Source organism: Mustela nivalis, assembly GCF_964662115.1.
Source record: "Mustela nivalis genome assembly, chromosome: 1".
In the NCBI taxonomy this organism is placed as follows: Eukaryota; Metazoa; Chordata; class Mammalia; order Carnivora; family Mustelidae; genus Mustela; species Mustela nivalis.
The window spans coordinates 122,438,140-122,461,142 of record NC_139020.1 but is presented as its reverse complement, the minus strand read 5'-3'; the positions used below and the strand labels follow the sequence as shown (position 1 = coordinate 122,461,142).

Below are 23,003 nucleotides of genomic sequence, written 5' to 3'. Positions count from 1 at the left end.
TGTACCCAGATAGCATTAGAAAGCTGAAAGCCCAATGAAATAAAATTTTCACACTTCAACTCTGTGGATTAATCTTGCCTGTGGCTATAAACAGATGGTCAAAGAAAAAGTGCTTTACTATAATTAACTTTTCTGATTTGAATGAAGGAAAAATGTATTTATTTAAACAAAGCTGTTTGCTGCTTTAGGCAGGTGCAGTGTTCAGTCAGCAAGGAAGTGGGAGGAATGGGGCGTGGTCTGTGTCTCCACCCGAGTCCTTCACTAAGCTTCTCGCTCTCTCTAATACTGCATTCTGTTTCTCCTTTTGTGCCCTGATTGTAACCCAAAATTTATGAACTAGAAAAGAATGTCCAATTTAATAAGTTGCATTTTTTTTTCCTTAAGCACTTTATGCAGAACAATACATGTTCTTCTGGTAGTGTTTGGATAATATGATTTTAACACATGCTAATAAAAGCCAAGAAAAAAATCATGGCAACTTCTAAAAAGGAGTCTGTTTTCCAAATGTCTAGAACATTAGGAAACATTGGAAGATAACGTGTCCTGGCTTTTTGGAACCTATGCTTCTTGGTAAATAGTAGGCCGGGAAGTGACTGCATTTCAGAATGGGTGCCGGTGCCCTGTGGTGGTTACAGCTGTGCTACAGGGGCCATCGGCAGCAGTCTGGGAACCCTCTTCTTGGCCTCCTGAAGTCTAGCGGATCTTTTACGAGTGGCCACTCCCAGCCACCAGGACCTCCCCAGTGTTGTGCCCACTGCCTCCATCTTCTCCTCAGCCCCTTACGAATGCCACGCTTCCACTGTCACCACCCGCTGGACTTAGGCCAAGAATTTGGTGGATGACCAGCGGCCCCGTACACAAGCAGCTATTCCTCTGCAAGGAAGCCCAGGTGCTCTTCACGACTGCACACTGCCTTCTTTTCCCCATCTCTAAAACGTAGAGAAGCACCTCTTACCTCTAGGCCTCCCTAGAAACAGAAAGCCAGAGACATCTACCCCAGAGCGTGGAGGATTGGGGAGAAAGTGAGTGGTGGTGAGGTGGTTGGCAGGGGAAGGAACTCCCTTGCCACAGGGCAAACAGGAAAGTGAGACCTGGGAAATGGGAGACTGACCCCAAGTTCTAATGGAGAGCTGAGAGGAGGAGGTCCCAACACCTTGCCACCTGGGATAGGGGCTGGTGCTACCCCAGTCCTGCTCCTTTGCACATTTCTCCTGATTGCTGCGCAGAGAGGCCTGTGTCCATTTCCAGCAGGAGAGTAGTTTTGGTTTACTGCCTGGCCTCTAGAAAAATTGGGAACCCCCACCTCAAGGGCCACATCATGGCCTACGTAGCCACCTTTCCTCCCTTTATTTATGTAGCCCCTGGCTCCTGGTCTTGGCTCTGCTGTGTACTTGGCCCTCTTGCTGAGTGGGGAGCCAGAGCCAGTGTTAGAAAGGAACCACCCGGGGCTCCTGGATGTCTCAGTGGGTTAAAGCCTCTGCCTTCGGCTCAGGTCCTAGGATCAAGCCCCGCATCGGGCTCTCTGCTCAGCAGGGAGCCTGCTTCCCCCTCTAGCTCTCTGCCTGCCTCTCTGCCTGCTTGTGATATCTCTCTCTCTCTCTCTGTCAAATAAATAAATAAAATCTTTAAAAAAAAGAAAAAAGAAAGGAACCACCCTCTATTTCATGCAGCGGGGCCTGCCGTCCATCCTATTAGGCATTCACACCCAGGAGCTGAGAGGCCTTAATGGCCCAAACAGCACCCACCTGCATACCCTGGTTTGCTCCCATTGTAGGAAGCCAGACCCAGGGTCTGTGCCAAGGAGTTCCACCCTCAGAGTGGGCTCACGTTTTAGCCACTCTCACAAGACTTCTCTCCTCCAACACCACTCCCTCCCCTGCACCTCTATTCCTTCTGCTTTGAACCTTACAGATTCTGAAAAGAAATGTTCTACCAAGTTATAGATGGAAAGGGGGTGTCCCCACATTCCCCTGCTATTGCCCCTCATGCCTTCCCCTCTGCCAGCCCCACTACTCCCAGCTACTTTCTGGGGAGACTCAAAGGCCATCACAGACAGCAACATGCATCACCCCTACAGTCTCAGTTCCCCCACCTACTCTTCCTCTCGCCCCATTGCTTTCAGAGGCTTTGGGCAAACCATTTCTCATCTCTTCAGTGATGGAAGATCCTTGGCTTCCCAACTTCTGGGGAGATCAGATGGTGGTTACCCCTAAGTAGCTCATTCAGAGCCATGTAACACCTGCGCATGTAGAAGACCAGATGCAGGGTTCTAATGTTTCTCCAAGGCTTTGAATCCCCCTCTTGAGCCCACTCACAAGGGAAGAGCACAGCCCCATGGTGAATTCAGTTTTCCTGACATCCTGTCATGGAGGGACCCTCTGAGTACATTGTTTCTCATGGAGGTCAGTACAGATGCTATGAACACAATGGGCATGTATTTTTGCATCTAAAAGTGACAAAAAGTCATGGGGAATGCAGCCACCCACCCAGCATCACAGGCCTTTCTCCCCACTTCACACAGCCTGTTTCATCCTTCTGTCCCCAGTGCCTGCATGGCATTGGCATAAAGAGTAATGCACCCATGAAGAGCAGTCTTCTGGGAGCTAACTGCGCATTTAAAGAACTTCAAGTCACAAGCGAAGTCTTCTGGAGAAAACCAGCAAATGAAAGGAAGTCGCTAACATTTGCCTTTTCCTCAGAAAGGAAAGTGGATGCTTGGGCTTAGTGAATTTTCAAATAGACCAAAGAGCAAACCAGCAGGAGGAAATGGCTATCCATGTTAATACTCACAGAGGTAATAATAGTTACTTTTTATTGAAAACCTCATGAAATGTTCAACCTCAGGGGCACAGCCATGGAAGGATGGCTCAACCAGGTGATTTAGTGAAAGCTGGAGGCAACGTGGCTCTACTGGGAGCTCTCGGACTTTAAAATTAGGTAGTAGCCAGAATCAGAAACCAAAGAAATGGGGAAAGGGAGCACCAAGAAAATCAGATGACTCCTGGTTCCAAATATAACTCCAAGCATTTCTTTTTTTTCTTTTTTTTTATTTGAGAGAAAAAGAATGAGAGAGAGAACATCAGAGAGAGAGAGGTCAGCAGGAGAAGCAGACTCCCTGTCAAGCAGGGAGCCCAATGTGGGACCCGATCGCAGGACTTCAGGATCATGACCTGAGCGGAAGGCAGATATTTAATCCTGAGCCACCCAGGAGCCCCTCCAAGCATTTCTTTATGAACATGGCCTGATGCATGGAAAGCTTCAGGTCGCCAACTGGGCAGCATTGCAGGACTATCCCCATGACTGGGTAGGCAGCAGGAAGATTAAAGCCAATTTCTATCTGCTTCCATGTCCATATGCCTAGAAGTGTTATAGCCAATCTTTTTGCACTATTTTCAAGTTCACTCTAAACCTGTTTAGTCCAATGAGTAGATTTGTTATTGGGGAAACACTATCCTATATAACTCAGTATCCTCTGAGATGACACCATACCATACCAGGGTACCAAAACAGATGACCATTTATTTTATAAAATCCCAGAGGTAGTAAAAAACAACAACAACAACAAAAACCTGTATGTTTTACATACTGTTTAATAAGGCAAGAAAATATATACTATTTTTATTGTTCATAAGACATAACTAAACCAAAAAAGTATTGGGGCTGAAAAGAGTGAGTTCCAATTCTGGAGCTGCCCTATGGGCAACTGATTCAAGCGCACTGACAGCTCATCTCATGGCCTTGCCCCTGGTCACATGCTCTGGAACAGCAGCCCAGCCTCTCAGTCTGTGTCCTCAGGGAAGCAACGTGCCTCAGTGGGGCCCACCGCTCCTTCAGCCCCGTGGCCTGTGGGATGACAGATGTTCTACAGGACTTCTGAAATGTAACCCTGTTCCTGTACTCTGTCCCACTCACCATCCACAAGGCAGCAGGAAAAGGGGATCTAAATACATCACAGACAGTGAAGCAAGGGGTCAGGGTGGGAGGGACAGCAGAGAAAGGTCCTAATAGGTTTATTCCAGACCAGGAATTAAAAATTAGGAGAATGAGGGGCACCTGGCTGGCTTAGCTGATGGAGCACGAGACTCGATCTTGGGGTTGTGAGTTCAAACCCCATGTTGGGTGTAGAGATTACTTAAAAATAAAACCTTTTTTAAAAATCAAGAGAATGAGTAATATGTTGAGGACTTAAATGTGTCAGGCTCCAGGTTAAGAACTTCAATATCCTTTGTCTCTTTCCATCTTCACAACAGCCCTGTGGGGAAGATCACTATTGTGGGGATATTATTATGGGGCTAATAATGGGTCTGTCATTATCTCCATTTCGCAGATGAGGAAACTGGGTCCCAGAAAGGTAAATAACTTTCCCGAGGCTATTCAGCTGATAACTAGCGGAGCCAGGATTCAAACCCAGGATGATCTTGTCTCCAGTGCCCTTGATCCCTGACACTTAGCAGAGAAAGCGATGGGTAAGTTGGAAGCAAACTGCTCCTGACGACTGAGAAGGCCTGACACATCAAATGAGCAGCACTTCAGTACCCTTACAAGGCTGCTTCAGAGTCATGCTCTCAGGAGGCTGGGCATTTATTCCTGGGATGTCTCTGGGCTCAGACCCCTGTGAAGTGTCCCCATAGCTCATTATCACCTGGGGCCCAAAAGTCAGGCTCATGATCTCCCAACACTCTCCTCTAGCTCCATTGAGTATTTCCCAGCCGGGCTACCCTCGTCTTTCCCCAGACTTGGCCCTAAGTTCTACCACTTGTTTCCGATGGCCCCCCCAAAAGGATGAAGATGTGTCATGACCCTGGACACATAAGGAAATACATCATGAGCACTCTCTGAGGGCAGGTTCCTGGAGGAAAGCAGGCCCTCGTCACCAGAGTAAGATCTCCTCCCAGCCGGGGAATGGCCTTGAAGAACCACAGCACACACTCACATGTGTCAACCCGGGTCCCTATAAAGCCACACTTGCTGTGATCTCTCCACTCTACACCCCACCATCGCACCCAGCTCGCCCCTTGGCCACAAGAATTAAATGAGGGCCAGCACAGGCCAGCTCCCATCCCCTCTTCCGATGCCCTCAGACCACCTATTCTCACTCAGCTGGATTCAGATCCTGAGGACACTGAACATACAAAACATTTAGGTAAGTGTATTGGTTAAAACCCGAACATTGGTGCACAAGTATGTTACCATTTCAGATCTACATGCAGCCTTCTCCCAGGAATGCCACCCTCATATCCTTTGCTTTTCCTAGGATATTCACCCCCCTGGTCCCTCCCACCTCACCTCAGGCTCAGACCACAGATACCCAACTCGGCAGCGGGAGCATCAGGGGCCAGGCCTAGTTCTACTTGTGGAGTGGGGTAAGTCACATGAACTCTGGACCTCTCCGGTTTCTCACCCAGATTTGGAGGTGGAGATGACCTAGCATGCTTTTCCCAAAATGTGGGGGCAGAGGAACAAGAACCACAGCAGGCTCAGAGTCCTTTCGTATAATGCTCCACTGCCCAGCAACACCCCCACGGGCCTGGCATGAGGTTTGGGAAGTGCAGAGGAAGTGAGGAAGTGAAATCTGGCCTCTAGCTGGCTTTGAAGCAGGGTTCTAGTAAGCTAGTTACATTTTCCCTGTGGTTTCCACAAGAAAATGCAAAGTAACTTTGCAATGAAAGTATGAATGCAGAAAAAAACAAAAGGTAATGAAGATTAAAAAGCAACATCATTACTCTGAGGAAACAGAGAACAGACTAGGACTACTGCTAAAGTTATATAATGGCCCCTCTTTATCAAATAGGACCTTATTAGATCGAAGATTCTGTTACCACATAGTTATTACCCCCCCAAATATTCAGTGCAGATTTAATAAAGACAAACTGCCTTGATGACTTACATAAAGAGGCTTCTAGAAGTTCATCTGAAAACTTAAATGTGGGGAAGAACAGCGCCAGTTCTCGGCTGGCGTCCTCTCTGTCCTGGCTTCCGTGGACTGCATTGAAGGGCATTTCTGTGCCAAACTGAGCTCGGAGACTGCGAACATTGGCAAAACAAGAAACAATTGTTTCATTTGAAAAGAAACTTTTGCTCTCTGGCAACATGGGCACCAGCAACCAGTTAGCCCCTTGCACTTCTGTGAAATGGCTTTTTCTGCATTGGAAACGCCAGGAACAACAGCAAGGACAGTAGCTGACATCTATTTCAGCAAGAAGGTGTGCTGGGCATGTTGCCAAGTACTCACATACACGATCCCGTTTCGTTTGTGCCACAGCTCTGTGAAGGACACTCTGTCACGATTCTCAATTTAAATATGCGTGAGTCACAGTGTAGGCTCGAGAGCTGCCATTTTGTTGATCTCACTACCAGGGACGAACACCCTGCCAAGAGCTCGATGTAGGTGTGCTTCGTTAATTCCTCAATAACCCCGTAAGATAACACTAATATTGCCAGGGCTTCCTTTGCATCAAGCACTGTTCCAAGCGTTTCATATACATATATGTATATACACATACAGACACACACACACACATGCGTACATATGCTCATTTAATCTCATCAATGTGTGAGTCATTGTAGTATCCATTTTTCAGATGAAGAAATTGAGGCACAGAGGGATTAATGTATGGCCCTAGGGAGTACTCTTAACAGCTCCCAGGACAGGTGTCATAACCCCATTTTACAGATGAGAACTGAAGCTCAGAAAAAGGACTTATTTGAGTATGTGGTTAGCTAGGATCTGAACCCTGGGCTGTCTTATTAGTCCCATGTATGAATGTTCTGGTCTCCTACAACTGCAAGGTACAACTGCAGTTACTTAGTCTCTTGCTCATTTCCTTTCTGGTCACTGGGGCGCTCTCAGCTTCAAAGACAAGGCACAGTGGGTTTGGCATTGATGCCAGGCTAAATACAGGGCCACGGCAGCCTCGTGCAAAGTGCAGAACCAAGTGCTCAGAATCCAGGGGGCCTCAGAACACCCTGTGTGGATCCTTAGGCTCTGCCCAGAGTCTCTGACTTGGCAGACTTTGGCGGGGACCTGTAATCCATATTTCCTGGATGCGTGTTGCCTTTGTTTCTGGAACATTGTGGAACTCCCTAACTGTAGGACTAGATCAGAGAGTGAGGGTAGCAGGGTCTCCTCACATAGATAACAAAGAGGTCAGCGTCTCTCCAAATATATGTAACGGGGATTTGGGACTGAATATAGAGCAAGGCTCTGGGCTTCTTTGGATGCAGGTTTTGAGAAAAATGAAAAGACAACAGCTGGTGACATCACCTGTCAGGCTGCTCCCTCCTTGCTACATCAGGGTCACAGGGCCCCATGAGCGTTCGCCAGGCAGTGATCACGTCCTCAGTGCCCTCAGGCCTGGTGAGGATCAGGAGGTGGCTCGGTCCACTGCACATGTGGTGAACCAGCTTCTCAAATGCCTCCTAGCACAAAGAGAGGAAACAGTGACCCAGGGCAGAGTTACTGGGGTCTATAGTGGGTCAGTGGGCCCATAGCACCTGCAGGAAGGGAGGGGGTCAGTGAGCAGCCTTGCCACCAGCCACCATGCCCATGGAGGACCCATGGGAAGGGTGGTGGTGACCAGCAACACAAAGAGAACCCAGACAAAGGCAAAACCAGGAAAATGAGACTTGGATTTGATTTATTTGGGGTTGAATGAGAGACTGTAACAAGTTAAGTAGGGACACGTGTGTGGAAATCATGTGGATGCTGGATAACCATGGGGTGCCGTGTAGCTAAGACTTATTTTTCGCAATGCCTTACAACTCTTCCCCCTGCTTCAAGTAGCAGTTTTCCTTTGGGGAGAGCCCTTCCCCGGTTCACTTGGCCTAGTCTGGCTGACAACAGTGATGCCTCTCCACCCCCTCCACTGCCACTCTCTAAACACACACACCTCACCTGAAAGGTGAGGCTACGACCAAGCGGGGTCCATTAGGCCTCCATCCCAAGTATCCCAAGTAGGGGAGGCAGAAGCGGAAGTGAGTGGAAAGTGGTTGAATCTAAGTTGTCCAACAGCAGCACCTAAAGTGACTGTTCATGGGATTCTGCTTCTAAGCTCCCTACAACTCTATGCCTCCTAGCACAAGGAGAGGAAACAGTGACCCAGGGCAGAGGTTCTTCTCCCCAGCACCTTCTTGTTCAACTCCTTCAACTCTCTTCTTCAGTTCTGGGACCTATGGAGTATTCTTCCAAGAAATTCTTCATGTCATCACTTAAGTTAGAATCAAAATCTCTTCCTTGCAGCCAAAGAACTTTCTACCTAACACACACTATAATCTTTAAGAGCAAATCATGGCCTTCTGGCTGTTCATATTCTTGTTCTTCCTAATACTCTATTTTCTCCCAAACTAACATCAATCTATAAACATAATGTTGGGGAAAGAGAAAGATATGAGAGTGGGTTGGACATGTAGAAGCAAAGGAGCTGACCTCTCCAGCTTTGTGCTGATAGAAAAACCGCATTTCTGCTTCTGTCATGGTTCTCTCTTCATTTGCTAGAATGTCAAAACCGGCTTCGTGGATCTGTAATGTGCATATATATATGTTGTGAAAGGGAAAATCAAGCCCAAATTCACATTCACATTTAAATGAGCTGAAAAGTAAAAGATAATGGGAAAGGGAACATTAAAGGCAGCGAAGACCCTCATCTCATCACATCTGTCCCAAACAGCTACAGAATGTGTCATTGACTTGGGGCGCCTGGGTGGCTCAGTGGGTTAAGCCTCTGCCTTAGGCTCAGGTCGTGATCTCAGCATCCTAGGATCACGCCCCACGTCGGGCTCTTTGCTCAGTGGGGAGCCTGCTTCCCTCTCTCTCTGCCTGCCTCTCTGCCTACTTGTGATACCTCTGTCAAATAAATAAATAAAATCTTAAAAAAAAAAAATGTGTGATTGACTTAACTGGCATTTTGGTCAGAGCTCCTCAGCAGCCTCCTTTTCCAATAGTACACTGTTGTTCGATGTCCCGCCCCTGCTTTTCCACCAGAGGAGACATGAGGGCAGTCTGTCCAGGAAGCCTGGTCTTTCTTACCTTCATAATAATCTCATCAGTCTTTCCATGGACCACTGCATCTGGCTTAATGATGGCCAAGGTGCAGGTCTTCTCTGATGAAGCTGCAAGAAGCAGACAATAGTGCTGTCAGACGCTGGGCTCCTGGCACCCATCTTTGAGGCTCTCAGGGTATCCACAGGGACCATGCAGCCTCTGCACACAGCTCCCAGGGCTCCCGTGCTGGCCTCTGGGCTGTGCCCCTGCACACTTGGACTCTAGTCGAGGCGTGGGTCAGGCTACAGACCTCACCCTCTACCTGGTTCCAAGGGATGGAGAGAGGCAAGCGACTTGATCCTGGGAGAAGAGGGGTGAGGTGCAGGTGGGGAGGGAGGAAGGGAAGGGAGAGCAGGGAGGAGGTCAGAGACCAACCACTCAGGAACAGAAGCCCAGCAACAACTGAAAGAGTTGGCTTGGAGCTGGGGAACACTGGAGCAGAGGGAACACTCACTTGTGCCTTCCTGTCACCTCCCCTGATTTGGAGCCTCTAAGTGCTGTCTACTGTGTTCTCCTCTCACTCTTCTGGCTACTTCACCAGAGCTTCTTTTTAACTTTCCTGGCATATGGGCAGTGAAGACTGCCCCAGGCCCTGAGTCTCTACGACTCTTCAGCACCAGCACATTCTACCAAACTGCAACGACCATCTTCTCTGTCATCACAGATTCTCCTGAGAGAAGACCAGGTTGGCTGGCTCATTGTTTGGAGCCAAGGTATCAGTCATAGCTCCCTGAACAGTGTCCTGATGGTTGTCCTTGGGTCAGTGTCCACAGGCCCTGCGGAGGTGGTGTATGAGTACAATTCCTGTTCAGGCCTGTAGGGGGCTCGGTGTCCAGTCCATAAGCCCATCCCTGCTGTACTCCTGTTTGTATCAGCTTGGCTTTGGTGAGCTCTCTGTCTTCTCCACAGACTCTGTATCCCCCATAGCCTATTTTCTGTTCTCAACCTTTGTATCAGTTGTATGGCAATGAAACATGATATCTGCTTTTGAGGAGAGATTCCTACTCAAAAAATCTCAAAAACATGGGTACTGCAAAAATGTGAATCATTTAAAGCAACAGATTATCCATTCTTCTATTTTATTTGTAACATCCTATGAATACTTAGTCTTTAAGGGACTCGTAAAATGAAATCCCTTATATGATGACCCATTAATGAGATCCTCTAGAGACACAGGGTGAGAAGAGAAGAGGCCAGATCAGGGCCTGGAAAATTGCAGCTTGAAAGGGGAGCACATGAGAAAAGGTCAATGAAGGGGAGGCTGCAGAGAGGCCAGAGACATAGAAGGAAAACGAGAAAGAGACGAGGGTTTGGAGAAAGAAGGTACAGTCGACATTATCCAAGTCCTCAGCGAGAGGCTGTAGGATATGACTGGACACCGTGTGTTGGGTTTGGCACCAAAAAGGTCAGCAGTGCCCCATGAGCACCAGGAAACAGGTCGGGCAGGAGCCAAAGGTGAGGGGTACCCAAGGAGTAGGGAGCTCAGGAAGCTCAGGCGTGGAGGAGAGGAAGGCCAAGGGCAAGAGCAGATTTTATGTTACTTTCTAGGTGGAGAGATTCGATTTGAGAGGAGATAATGAGGGAGGGTAAAGGAGATCATCCAAAAAAGGCAGTAACAACGGTTTCTTGCAGAAGCCAAAACACTGATTTTTTTCACACAAAGTTTTTTTGCTCTCCAAACTGTGCCGCTTTCCTTGTTAGAATCCCAACTCAAACCACCTCCATTATCTACACATGAACAAACAGCCTTTCTGGTTCACGCAATAATAAAAATCTTCCTTATCCTTTCAACTCAGTTCCTGAACTTAATGCTGATTTCCCCTGGCATCTCAGTTACTGTCACAAGCCACCTTCTAACTTCTGGTTTCCCTGCTGTCAGGTCAAGATGTTCTTCTCATAGTAAAGGTTCAGGAATAACTGTGACGCCCAGGACTCCTGACTTTTGGACCCTTCAGAAAAAGGTGAAGAAAAGAAATGAGCGATTTAGTTCAAACAAAGACCCAGGAAACACCAGCTTCATTACTTGAAATTCTATCTTCCTTTTTATTAGGTGGGGCTTTTCCTGATGCTGGGTTATTGCCTTAAAAGTCATACCTGTTATAGTTGAGCATGATTGGAAAGCTGTGAAAGGTACCTACGATGGCAAGAAAGGGCAGAAGGAAGATTTGACAAAGTCATGTTTGAAGTCAGGTAATGGAAACAGAATGTTTTGAGGTTAATCTTCCCAGAGTTCTGATGCCCACATCACTGATTGTCCTTTGCTTCTCACCTTGCTGACTGGTTCTGCACTCACCCACGTCCTCGTCGTCACCAATGTCCTTGTCGTGGGAGAGGCATCCGTCTTCATCAGACAGAGGCTCATCTCTAATCTAGAGGAACAAATTGGTCACAAACAGAAAGTGGTTAACTAATTAAAATTACCACAACGGCCTCCAGAAACCGGCAGAGGCAAAAAAAAAAAAAAAAACCAACAACAACAAAAAACAAAGGCTTGAAATGCAGAACCAAGAAAAGGGAGTCGAGACCATCAGACCATCAGCCTTTGAAACTTTACAAGACCCTTTTTAGTAGCCAGATGACTGTGGGGGTGAGGGTGTTCGAAGACAAGGAAATCCATGCTGACTTTAAGGTTTAGATTCGGCCCATTTCCACAAGCTTCAAGTAGAAAAAATGAAGTAGGGAGTCGGCCAGAAGACACACAGGGAGATCCTTAGCTACTGCCTCCCCTGGGCATGTTAGTCGTGAAGACACATATCATCTCCCCCTGGAGGGGGCACAAGCACGTGTAATTTTCAGCAAAAAATATAATTGATTCTAATCTGTTCTATAAAAATAGGCCTTTACTATTTGAAAGTGAGTATGAAAACTTGAACAATGAACACAACAACTTTAAGGCTCGTTGGACGGAAGCTCAAAGCACAGGAAATGCCTCTAACTGACGCTGGTGTCTGTGTTCAATGGCAGCCAAGTTTCTGTGAGTAACTGTGAGAGACTGTGCTGTCATGGAAACAATTTATCAAAATCACAAGCCATGTTGATTGCTCGTGTGAATGACAGCTTAATTTCTAAATTAAATAATCCCTTGGGGATCTCAAGTAAACTTTCAGGTATGGGAGGCAAGGGCAGGTCACCAGGAGAGAGCTCACCTTTACCTACTACTCTACTCCGTAACTTTATTTCCATTTCTGAACTCATTGTCAGGGGTCCAGAAACCCCCGTTAAGAATTGAAGTGGGGGATGCATGGGAAATGGGTAAAAGAAGTTCAAGGCTCTGGATGAAGGGGGTGACTTTTTTAAAGTTTTTAAAATGCATGTTGGGGAACCTGGGTGGCTCAGTTGTTTAAGTGTCTGCCTTCAGCTCTGGTCCTAATCCTGGGGTCCTGGGATCCAGCCCCGCATGTGCCTCCCTGCTCAGTGGGGAGTTTGTTTTTCCCTCTCTCTGTGTCCCTCTCCCCACTCTCTCTCTGTCAAATAAATAAATAAAATCCAAAATAAAATAATAAGATAAAATGCATGTATGCCTAGTGGGCACTGCCTCCCCCTGAGCCTTCAGAGACCCCAGGTGTGCATTTAATGACACATGTCACTGAGCACTCCAGGAAAATTCATGGGGCAGGGAGACACTGAGTTTGCTTCTGGCGGGAGGGCTCCTTACCACTTTGCGCTCACAGCCTTCGGCCAGAACTTTCTTTTCAGCCTCCAGCTGCTCTCGGATGGTTTTCTGCAGCAGTGGGGCATTGGCGCCTCTAACCACAGCCACCAGCTCTCCACCCTAGAACACAGAACACACGCGCCACCCAAACCACCTGAACTCATCTTCACCTATCTTCATGTCTTTCAAGAGACAGCGAGTGTCCAAGTGCTTTGCTTAGGCACGTGCCCAAGGTCGAGGCCTCTATCCACTTCTCTGCTATCTCCCCCATGCCTCTCCTTTCAGAACTGCCTTCAGGGAAACAGGGAATCAGTTAAGGGAGAAGCAGGGCAACGAGGCTGTGAGTGAATAAGGGTGGCCTAGTCGTGGCTCGTCCACTCAACAAGTACCTATTGAGCACTTACTCTGCTAAGCGCCAAGACAGAGGCAAAGCATATGAACAGTCAATGTGAAAAGCCAGAGTTGCCTGCTTCAGGGAACGGGAAGTCAAGTGGGGAGAGGTGGTCATATCAAAGAAACAATCACCATAGAATAAGACCATTGCTTGAAGAGGGGGAATGTACAAGATGCTTGGCATTTAGGGCAAGAATGGATTCCCAGCTCCATATGGGGTAGTCAGAGGAAGCTTTGTTCACCTTCACATCAAGGTGGCGTTTGGGGTGACTGAGTCTCCTTTAACCTTTTTGACAGTCAATCTATGCCTATTACTCACAGAAATTGGTGGTGAGCAGGCCCTCCCCATTCCCACCCCACCCCGCAGAGGAGAGGCTGTGATGGAGCCCACCGCCTTGGCACCTGCCCCCACACCGCCCCCGTATGATTCATACCCTCATCACTATAGGCGCAAGCCAGCGAACGAACCCCTGTGCCAGCGATCGCATTTCCTTGCCTGTGCTCTGCTGTCACTGGGGCCCCTTCCCACTCCTCCCTTCCAGTCTTCCATCACGAATCAACACCCAGATAATGTTCGCCAGAAGCCTCCAGTTTCTGAAACGTGCGGTGCCGAGGGCAGGAATCTGAAGGTCTCCAAACTCAGCCACCCTGGCCTGGCTGTCAGGAGAGGTGGGTGGGTAGGCCTCAGTTTCCCCTGACTATACGAGGAGGGGGCTGCAGTCAGCAGGAGCATTTCTGGCACTTGCCTTTAGGGCCTGGCAGGTAGCCTAAGCTACGAAGCCAGGAGTGAGGCAGTGGGCCCTGAGGGGCATGGGGCCAGAGCGTGGATGTCACTCCCAAAGACGTCCAATTTCTCTTCCAAAACATGGAATGACTTGGCTCTCATTTCTGAATGTCTGGAAGCATATCTTCACATCTTACAATTCAATAAAAATGAATGCGGAGCTTGTCTGCCCCCTTAGAGTGTGTGTGCTGAAAGCTTCCTTCTATGGTGGAGGAAATCTTGAAAACTTTGCTCTCTGATCGTGAAGCATCAGTCAAGCGTACGCATGAGCCAGAAGGAGCAGACGCATTTGAGTGACTCCCATTCTCTCCCATATGCAGCCGGCCAGGAAGGCTGCGGGCCCAGAGGGACCATCAGGAGCTGCGTCGTGCCGGGCCTCCCTGCTAGTGAGCCGGGCCATCATGCGAGGCAGGCACCTGCATCACCATGAAGTAAGTAAGCGTGCCTCTTCCTACCCCAAATAACAAACGCAGTCAAGGAGAAGGCAGTCCCTCATTTGGATCAGTGAAGCCTCTTGGTGACTTTCAGTGAGATAGAACCCTGATGATCTGTAATGTGTTTCTGGTTCTGCAGATATACTTACTGCATAAAACAGAAAGGTCGGCTCACACTTCCCACGGTATTTTTCAAGGACATCAAGACAATCTGCTTCTGCCTAAAGAAAACAAGCTGTCAGGGGGGACCTAGGGTGCCAGGAACACAGGGGCATGCTGGTGGGAGAACCACACGGGACAATACCCACACAGACACAAACCCCTTATATACACACATAGACGCCATAAACACACAGCACATACGCACACACACCCATGTGTATATACTCACACATATCCATCTTACACACACCTCGCCCCATGCACGGCCACACTCACAGCCACACTGTGACTGTTCGCCCCAGAGGATGCCCTGGCAGGCTCTCGTGCCTCGGCCCCTAATGTCTTTTCATCAGAATAACTCTGCTGTGGACATACTGGTAAAAATTGTTGGCATACAGGCTTTTTGGAAGAATAAGACAAGGTGGAAACAAGGTTCCTTCTGCTCCCCAGCCAGCTGCTGCTCTGCATGCCACCTTGCTGCTGCCAAGACCGACACCCACAGAGGGAGAAGGTCCTTAGTCTTTGCCTTCCGAGCCTGAGAAAGCCTGTACGGGGGCAGGCATTCCCACTGCACACTTTCCCCAGAGGTACCAGAACTGACGCCCCGTGAAGAAAGTGCCGAGTCCTTGAGAGGTGAGCGCAAGTGTCTTTTCTCCTGTGTTCTCCTAGAACCTCTCATCCGAGTGTCTCTCACACGCTTCTCTGGAATTTATTCCCATTTCCGTACATTGATCCAAGTAAACATTGGCTAGAAGCTCCCCGTGATGGAGCAGAGCATAAAACTCTTGGAACTGTGTGCTCTGAGAGTAAGACTTCAGAGTTCCCAGGGCTCATGAGCCAGAAGCCATGGCATACTCACCTGTGGGGTGACACACACCCCTTCCCTGTGCACAGGATCGAGATGCCTGAGCTCACATTGACTGTCAGGCGGGTGGGGATGGGGTAGGAACCCTTCATCATGGAAGAAACTATAAAGCTTCGTGACTGATGACCAAAATTTTCACAACTGATGCCTTTTCAATCATCTGGGAAGGGCAGCTCACGTTTCCTGTCCCCGCTTTTAAATGTTTATTTTACAGTGTTGCGTGGCATTCTGCTGAGTGAGGAACTTACTTTTTTTTTATAAACATGTAATATATTTTTATCCCCAGGGGTACAGGTCTGTGAATCATCAGGTTTACACACTTCACAGCACTCACCATAGCACATACCCTCCCCAATGTCCATAACCCCACCCCCCTAGTGAGGAACTTACTAATGCAAAATGCAGAAGGTCCAGGCCGGCCTCGATCCTCATCTTCTGGAAGAGGCTTACCATGGGTTTGCAGGGCCCACACCAGCCTTGGTAGACATCGACAACTGTGTGCATCCAAGAAGCAGGAACATTAAGTGAGCACCAGTACTCTCCAGGTCAGGTAAAACTGACCCCTGCAAACTTGAACCCCCTCCAGACACACGTCTGTTTGCAGGGTTATTCAATGGCTCACGGGGTTTATTCTCCCCTTGGAGTGGGAGCCAGCACAGAGACACAGCCGCCCCTCATGCTTACAACTCAGTGTTCTTAACTCTACACATAATGAAGTAAGTGTGGTAGGAAACAGTTTTCTCTACAGGGATCCTTTCCCTGTAGTGATTTTCAGGCTACCGTCATGGTTGGGCTGGCATAGAGTGGCCCTCAATAAATATTTGAATTGTACTAAAATGATCTATTCTAAAAGAGGTCACTGTAGGCGGCCTGTCAACCTACAGTCAACTCTTAGCTGCTTTGATAATAAGCACAGTTTTGACATTTTCCCCCCTGAGAATTGAAAGCCTCTTCTTTGGGTAAAGGAAGGTTTTGTTTTGTTTTGTTTTATAATTTTTTTTAAGATTTTATTTATTTATTTGATAGACAGAGATCACAAGTAGGCAGAGAGGCAGGCAGAGAGAGAGAGAGGAGGAAACAGGCTCCCTGCGGAGCAGAGAGCCCGATGCGGGACTCGATCCCAGGACCCTGAGATCATGACCTGAGCCGAAGGCAGCGGCTTAACCCACTGAGCCACCCAGGTGCCCAAGGAAGGTTTTATTTACTTTATAAAATCAATGTCGTTCGGGACGCCTGGGTGGCTCAGTTGGTTGGACAACTGCCTTCGGCTCAGGTCATGATCCCAGAGTCCCGGGATCGAGTCCCGCATTGGGCTCCCGGCTCCACGGGGAGTCTGCTTCTCCCTCTGACCTTCTCCTCGCTCATGCTCTCTCTCCCTGTCTCTCTCTCAAATAAATAAATAAAATCTTAAAAAAAAAAAATCAATGTCGTTCTCCTGAAAAGTATACCTGCTAGAGACCTAGATGGAAACTCGGATTATTTTTTCTTTGTCAGTCGCAGTCTATGGAGTATGCCAGGACTGGGCATGAGGGAACCGTCTGGTCTGATTGTATGAGGCCACAGGGCCTGTGAGAAAGCTAAGCAAAGCCAACACATGCGTACCAGACACACGCAAGACGTACCCAGCCCCATCATGACGACGTAGCTGGTGCTAGATTGTGTGAAGTTCAAAGACGTGAAGTAAGTAACCCAGGGTACAAAAGAAAAGAAAAAACAATTGAATTCTCAAGCGGTAGAACCTAGCTTTGATCCCAGGTTCGTCTCATTGCATGCTGTTTCAACTACTCCAGGAAAGAAGTGAGATGCGTGGGTTCAGGTGTGCTGGTTAGCTTCAGCCAAGCCGCGCAGTTTTGCGGGGAGAAATTGAGAACCAAGTGGGGTATAGGAGGCATGGGGAAGCCAGGCACAGGGGGGCAGTGCAGGCGGGAGGGGAGGAAGGGAAGAATCCACAGACTTTGAAAGGGAAAGACAGGTGAGGAAAGTCACGTGGGTATGGAAAAGACTCCACCTAGGAGCCTGGCAGAGGAAAAGAACAGGGTGGTGGCAGGGAGAGATCATTTGGGGGAAGGAGAAATGTCAAATGGATTCTAGATCGCTGGGTTTCTAGTACAAACAAGAAAATCTAAGGCCAGTGGTCTCAAAGGTAGCCAGGCACCAGCAGAGATGGAGGCAGACTTGGGCCTCCTGGGCACCCACACAGAAGCTAAAGCTCTGGGCTTCTCTGAGGACAACAGCATCACACTTGAGAGGTCTGGGGATTTCAATACACCATAGTCATGGGGGAAGAAATCATTTGGATCAAGCCAGGAAAAAGTCTTTGGAAACTTAGAGAGCCTGTGTTTGGGCCCACCAAGGAAAGCATGTCCACACCCCACTGGGGAAAAAAAATGGGGTCCCATTAGCTCACCAATCTCTCTGCAGGATTTGCACCCTTAGTTCAGCTTCCTGTCTCCCCTCATAGTCCTTGGCTGTCTTAGCAGTGGTGGGGCAAAGGCATACTTCACAACGTTATGGGGGAGAGAGCAGGACTGGAGAGGAAGTCTATCAAGAGTCTGACTGAAAGACAGGAAGCAAAACAGAGAAGATATCTGGGAGGAAAGGCATGGCAGAGAAAATGAAAAGGCCTGTGTGTGCACACGTGTAAATCTGAATTGACTTGCCTATTTGAAGGCAAGGGAAAATGAGCCAGGAGAAGGCGAGATTTCCAAGATGGCAGTTTCCTTTGGAAGCACATGTCTGCTGGCTTTAGAAAGAAGGAAGAGCATAGCTTCCTCGAGACCGCCCCATCAGAAGGGAAGGACGAGCCCCTGCTGCCCCCAGAAGATGCAATTCCCTGGCATGCTTAGAGCAGGGCTTGACAAGAGTCCACACCCAGCAGATGTCCGCTGTGATCACCTAGGGTGCCTGAGACACAGCAAATTCTCAAAATGTGATGAAGTGATAGTTTTCTTACTGCCGTTAAAGAAACAGAAGTAATGGTTGTTTTGCCCTACAGCCATGCTCCAGCTGCACCCACCAAGACATGCAGACAAAATAGTTGAGACCTGACACCATCAAAAAAGCTGTGTAATCCCTCAGGCAGTTGAATGTGGCAAGACTCCCACCCATGCTGCCGAATCAGTGCGACCTGCACTCTGCCCCAGGCCCAGGCAAGTCTGCTGGAGACAGAGAGGAAAAAGACAATGCCCCTGTGTTTAGAGTTCAGGGGGAAAGCCGTGACTGCTCCCCGAGACAGGGGCCACACCAAGCTGGGTGTGTGCTGGGTGGAGAGGGGGAGACAGAGCCCCACGCCAAATGCCCAGGTGACACCCAGGGGAAGTGACTGCACAGAGATTCTGGAAAGATTTCATGCAAGGAGGTTGCTGCTTTGGAGCGGGGCCTGGGGGTCATGATATTCCAGGGAGCAGGGACAGCATGGATAAAAGTGAAAAAGTGGGGAAACTTGTGGCATGTTCAGGAAACTGAACTGGAGCTCAGGACATATCTCTGGGAACAGTGGGGAAGGGGCTGGAAAAGACTAACTGAGTCATGGGGGAGGAGAGGGGTAGGGGCCTCGAAGGCTGAAGTCCCTAGGTGCGGGTGGCACCGGGGAGAGAGAAGAGCAGACACAAGCTTGCCAAGCAGGTGTATAGGGAGGAGAACTGAGCAGATACAGAGAGAGAAAGGGAGCCCAGAGATACGCATGGTCAATGCAGATGAGAAAGGAACAGCAGCGGCAGATGTGGCTGGCAGCCTCTAAGATGGGGGAGTCCTGTCTCCTGGGAGGTCCCCCTGCCCTTGAGTGCAGGCCAGGCCTAATGACCGGCTTCTAATAAACAGTAGGGCAAAGCCATGGGACATCACTGTTGAAATTCAGTTACAGAAAGATTCTGACTTACGTGTGTCTCTCTCCCCCTACCCTCTTCCTCAGGGAGAAGAAAGTTACTGCGTTGTGAGTAGGCTTGTGGGGAAATTGATAGCAAGAATTTGATGTCTCTGGCCAATGACCAGCAGGGCCCTGAGTCCTGCTAACAGTCACAGGAACAAAGTTGGAAGTGACCTTCTAAGATCTGTCAGAGCCACATGACCAAGCTTAGAAGCAAACTGAAACTTTCGTTGAGCTTTGACGTTCCCTGTTTCACTCCTTAATCACAGCCTGGTGGGAGACCCCAAACCAGAGACACCTCAAACCAAAGGCAATGCAACACCTGGATTCCAGACCCACAGAAACTATGGGATAATAAATGTTCATTTTGGGGGCACCTGGGTGGCTCAGCTAGTTAAGCGTCTGCCTTTCGCTCAGGTCACGATCTCGGGGTCCTGGAATCACGCCCCCCCACTTTGGGCTCCATGCTCAGCAGAGAGTCACCTCCTCCCTCTCCCTCTGCACTCTCTCAGTCTCTCAAATAAATAAATAAAATCTTTTAAAAAATAAATATTAATTTTTTAATAAAACTACTAAGTAAATTGCGATAGATAGCAAACAAGAGGATAGGGAGGAGGAGGCCCAGGGGACAGTGGCTATGCTGTATCCTAATAGCGGGGCAGTGCCTGGCTCCAGCCCCTCGGGAAGCCTGGCTCTCCTTCCAGCCCCTGAGTTCCAAGAGGTCCCATATTCCTTCCGGTACATTCCCCTTTACGACTCAGGCAGTCAGAAGAGGTTTTCATTCCTTCACACCAAACAACCCTTGGGTCTAACAGTCAGCTCTGAGACAAGAGAGCCCTGTCGGCCAGCAGTCCTGATGGCTTTCCTGAACTGAACATACTAACAGATGTGCAAGTTGGATGTATCTATGCACACGAAGAAAAGACTCGGCTCTTTGGATGTATCTATGCACACGAAGAAAAGACTCGGCTCTTCATTTACGGAACTCAAGATTAGAGGAAAATGGCGCTCATTGCAGCTTTTCTCTTCCTGGTTCAATATACTGTGTTGAAATATTGAAAAGGTTGGATCTAAAAACTTAAATTACCAGTTAGTCCTTTGGAACTGAGCATTTCCTCCCAAAGCTCCTGGGTGCTGATGTTAACCTAAGGTCAAAGAACAAAGGCTTTATTACTGAAGGCATGGATGGGGAAAGGATCGGATGTATTTGCTCCAGATACCTACCTACCTGCCTGCCTGCCTGCCTGCCTCTCGCGACCTCCCTTCCGCTCTCTTTCCCTCTCTCCCCGCTTCCCTCCTTTTCTTTTTCTTCCCTCCCTCTCTGAAATATGTACAAACACAGGCGCAAGCTGTCTTCTTGCCCCAATCTGCCGTCTCCTCCTTTCTTTTCTTGCCTCCAATCCACACGAGTAACTCACCTAAGGAAATCTCGGTCATTTTTTTAAAAATAATTTTTTCTTGTTGCTTGTGCAAAAATAAAAACATAAAATTGTTTTGGGTCCATAAAATGTGCATAAATAATATCATATGATAGAGATCTTTTTGCCATTTTTGTTCTCACTCAAATCCAGTTTTGACACTTATCTATATTCATATACAGAAAGGTATTCGTTTGTTTTTTTCTTTTGGTCTTCTTACATGTTCTAGAGAAACAATTCATGTACAGTGAAATACACAGAACTGAAAGGTTACAGTTCACCGAGTTTTAGCAAATGCACACAACCCAAGTCACCACATTCCTCTCACAATACAGAACTTTTCCATCATCCCCGAAAGTTCCTCTGTCTCCCCAGAGTCACACACACAGCCCCCCCCTCCAATGCTCCTCACCCCAGGTGGTCACTGATCTGCTTTGTAAAACTGCCTATAAATGGAAGAGCACAGCACCCACTATTTTATGCTTGTTTCTTTCACTCAGTGTATGTTTGGAGAAGCATCCGTGTGGTTGAGTATCAGTAGTTTGTCTAGTTTTATTCCTGAGCATATTTCATTGTATGGCTGTATCGTAATTTGCTTGATAGATATTTAGGTCACTTCTAGTTTGGGGTTATTACAAATAACAACTTATGAACATTCTTTTTTAAAGATTTTATTTATTTGAGAGAGGCAGTGACAGAGATAGCAAGAGAGAGCAGGAGCCCAGTGGAGAAGGAGAAGCAGGCTCCCCACTAAGCAGGGAGCCCAATTCGGGGCTTAATCCATGGACCCCAGGATCGTGACCTGAGCCAAAGGCAGACGCTTAACAATTGAGCCACTCAGGTGCCCCAGTTATGAACATTCCTGTTAAATCCTTTTGTGCTCACATTCTTACTTATCTTCAGTAAGTAAATAAATACTCTAGGAGGGACATTGCTGGGACATAGGGTAAATGCATGTTCAGTTTAATTAGAAACCGCCAGGCTTTTCTTAAAGCGGTTGTACCATTTTAAACTTTCATCAGCAAGGTATGAGAGTCCTGCTTGCTCCACATTCTCACCAAAATTTAGTAATGTTAGTCCTTTAGATTTTAGCTACACTAATGGTAATGTAGTGGGTATCTCATTGTGGCTATAATTTCATTTCCCTGATGACTAAGGTTGTTAAACATTATTAATTATTAAATAATGCTTATTGTTAAAATTATTAAAAAGGTATTTATTATCAAAATAAGCACTATTTAGTGTGCTTATTAGCCATTTATATGTCTTCTATGAGAAGTGACCATTGGTCTGTCCATTTTCTTTATTCGATTGTTGGCCTTTTTATTATTAGATTGTGTATATATATGCACACAATCTAATAATATATATTTATATATCAATATACAGTATTGATCAATATATAATATAAATAAATATATACACAACCTAATAATATATTTTATATATATGTGTATATATATATATATATCAGAAAGATGCTCTCCTCTGTTTTCTTCTAGAAGCTTTGTAATTTACGCTTTCACATTTAAGTCCATGAGCTATCTGAAAATAATTTTTATCTATATTGTGCAAAAGGATTGAGGTTAATTTTATATCCATGTAGAGGTACAGTTGTTTCTGCAAAACTTCTAGAAAGGATTTTTTTTTTCTCATTAAATTGCTATGGCATCTTTGCTGAAATGAGTTTACTACAGAAGCATGGGTTTATTTTGGACTCTATTCAGTTTCACTGACCTATTTTCTCTTCTTTTGCCAACACCATACTCTTTTAATTACTGTAACTTTATAATAAGCCTTGGTATCAGGCAGTGTGGCTCTTCCATATTTGTTTTTCTTTTACAAAACTGTTTGGCTATTCTTGATCCTTTCCATTTCCATTTTTTTAGAACCAGCTTGTCAATTTCTACATTATCCCATCTAACTACAACACAACCCTCAAAGTCAGGGAGTAAACACTGATATATTATTACTATGCCATCTTCGGATCCCATTCAGGTTTTACCAGTCATCCCAATAATGTCCTGAATAGCAAAGGATCTCGTCAGAATCACATACTGGATTAACTGCTTTCTGGAATCATTCTTCAGTCTTTCCTTGATTTTCATGACCTCTGGGTCACTTTTGACGACAATGGGAGGGTTATTTTCGTAGTCTCTCCCTCGGTTTGGGTCTGTTTAATGTTTCCTGATTAGACTCAGGCTATGCATCTTTGGATTGGTTGGAGTTGGTTGCTTGGGGTGGAGTGTCAAGGAAGCAGAAGAGTGTTCTCTTTTTGCGTCCTATCAGGTGACACGCAATTTCGATTAGCCCCTTATTGCTGACATGCACTTGGATCACTGATTAAGGTGCTCTGTCAGTCTTCTGCACTGTGAAATTATTCTCTTTCA

General features: G+C 47.2%; 2 protein-coding genes across 6 annotated transcripts in view; one reads left to right on the top strand and one right to left on the bottom strand.

The window, feature by feature from the left end:
- The window catches only part of ARMC8 (armadillo repeat containing 8), a 137,444-nt gene extending 116,365 nt beyond the window's left edge, over positions 1-21,079 (top strand). Inside the window, exons 23-29 of the transcript XR_014308471.1 lie at positions 4,328-4,466; positions 4,782-5,143; positions 5,255-5,363; positions 14,202-14,300; positions 14,916-15,098; positions 16,825-17,010; positions 19,241-21,079. The gene's annotated coding sequence lies outside the window, so the exon portion shown is untranslated. The remainder of the gene's footprint in view (positions 1-4,327; positions 4,467-4,781; positions 5,144-5,254; positions 5,364-14,201; positions 14,301-14,915; positions 15,099-16,824; positions 17,011-19,240) is intronic.
- Positions 1-23,003, bottom strand: part of NME9 (NME/NM23 family member 9) — a 45,231-nt gene that overhangs the window by 19,159 nt on the left and 3,069 nt on the right. The window contains exons 3-12 of one of the 5 annotated variants that reach the window (XM_082719375.1): positions 20,283-20,340; positions 15,721-15,824; positions 14,453-14,524; positions 12,696-12,812; positions 11,310-11,409; positions 9,026-9,108; positions 8,426-8,518; positions 7,265-7,419; positions 5,888-6,024; positions 3,573-3,843 (exon numbers count right to left, since the gene is read on the bottom strand). In XM_082719375.1, the coding sequence (XP_082575501.1) occupies positions 3,779-3,843; positions 5,888-6,024; positions 7,265-7,419; positions 8,426-8,518; positions 9,026-9,108; positions 11,310-11,409; positions 12,696-12,812; positions 14,453-14,524; positions 15,721-15,824; positions 20,283-20,340 (984 nt within the window). In that variant the 3' untranslated portion in view covers positions 3,573-3,778. Of the gene's footprint in view, positions 1-3,572; positions 3,844-5,887; positions 6,025-7,264; positions 7,420-8,425; positions 8,519-9,025; positions 9,109-11,309; positions 11,410-12,695; positions 12,813-14,452; positions 14,525-15,720; positions 15,825-20,282; positions 20,341-23,003 lie in introns of those variants that run through there. The other 4 variants (XM_082719376.1, XM_082719373.1, XM_082719374.1 and 1 more) reach the window with 4 other exon arrangements.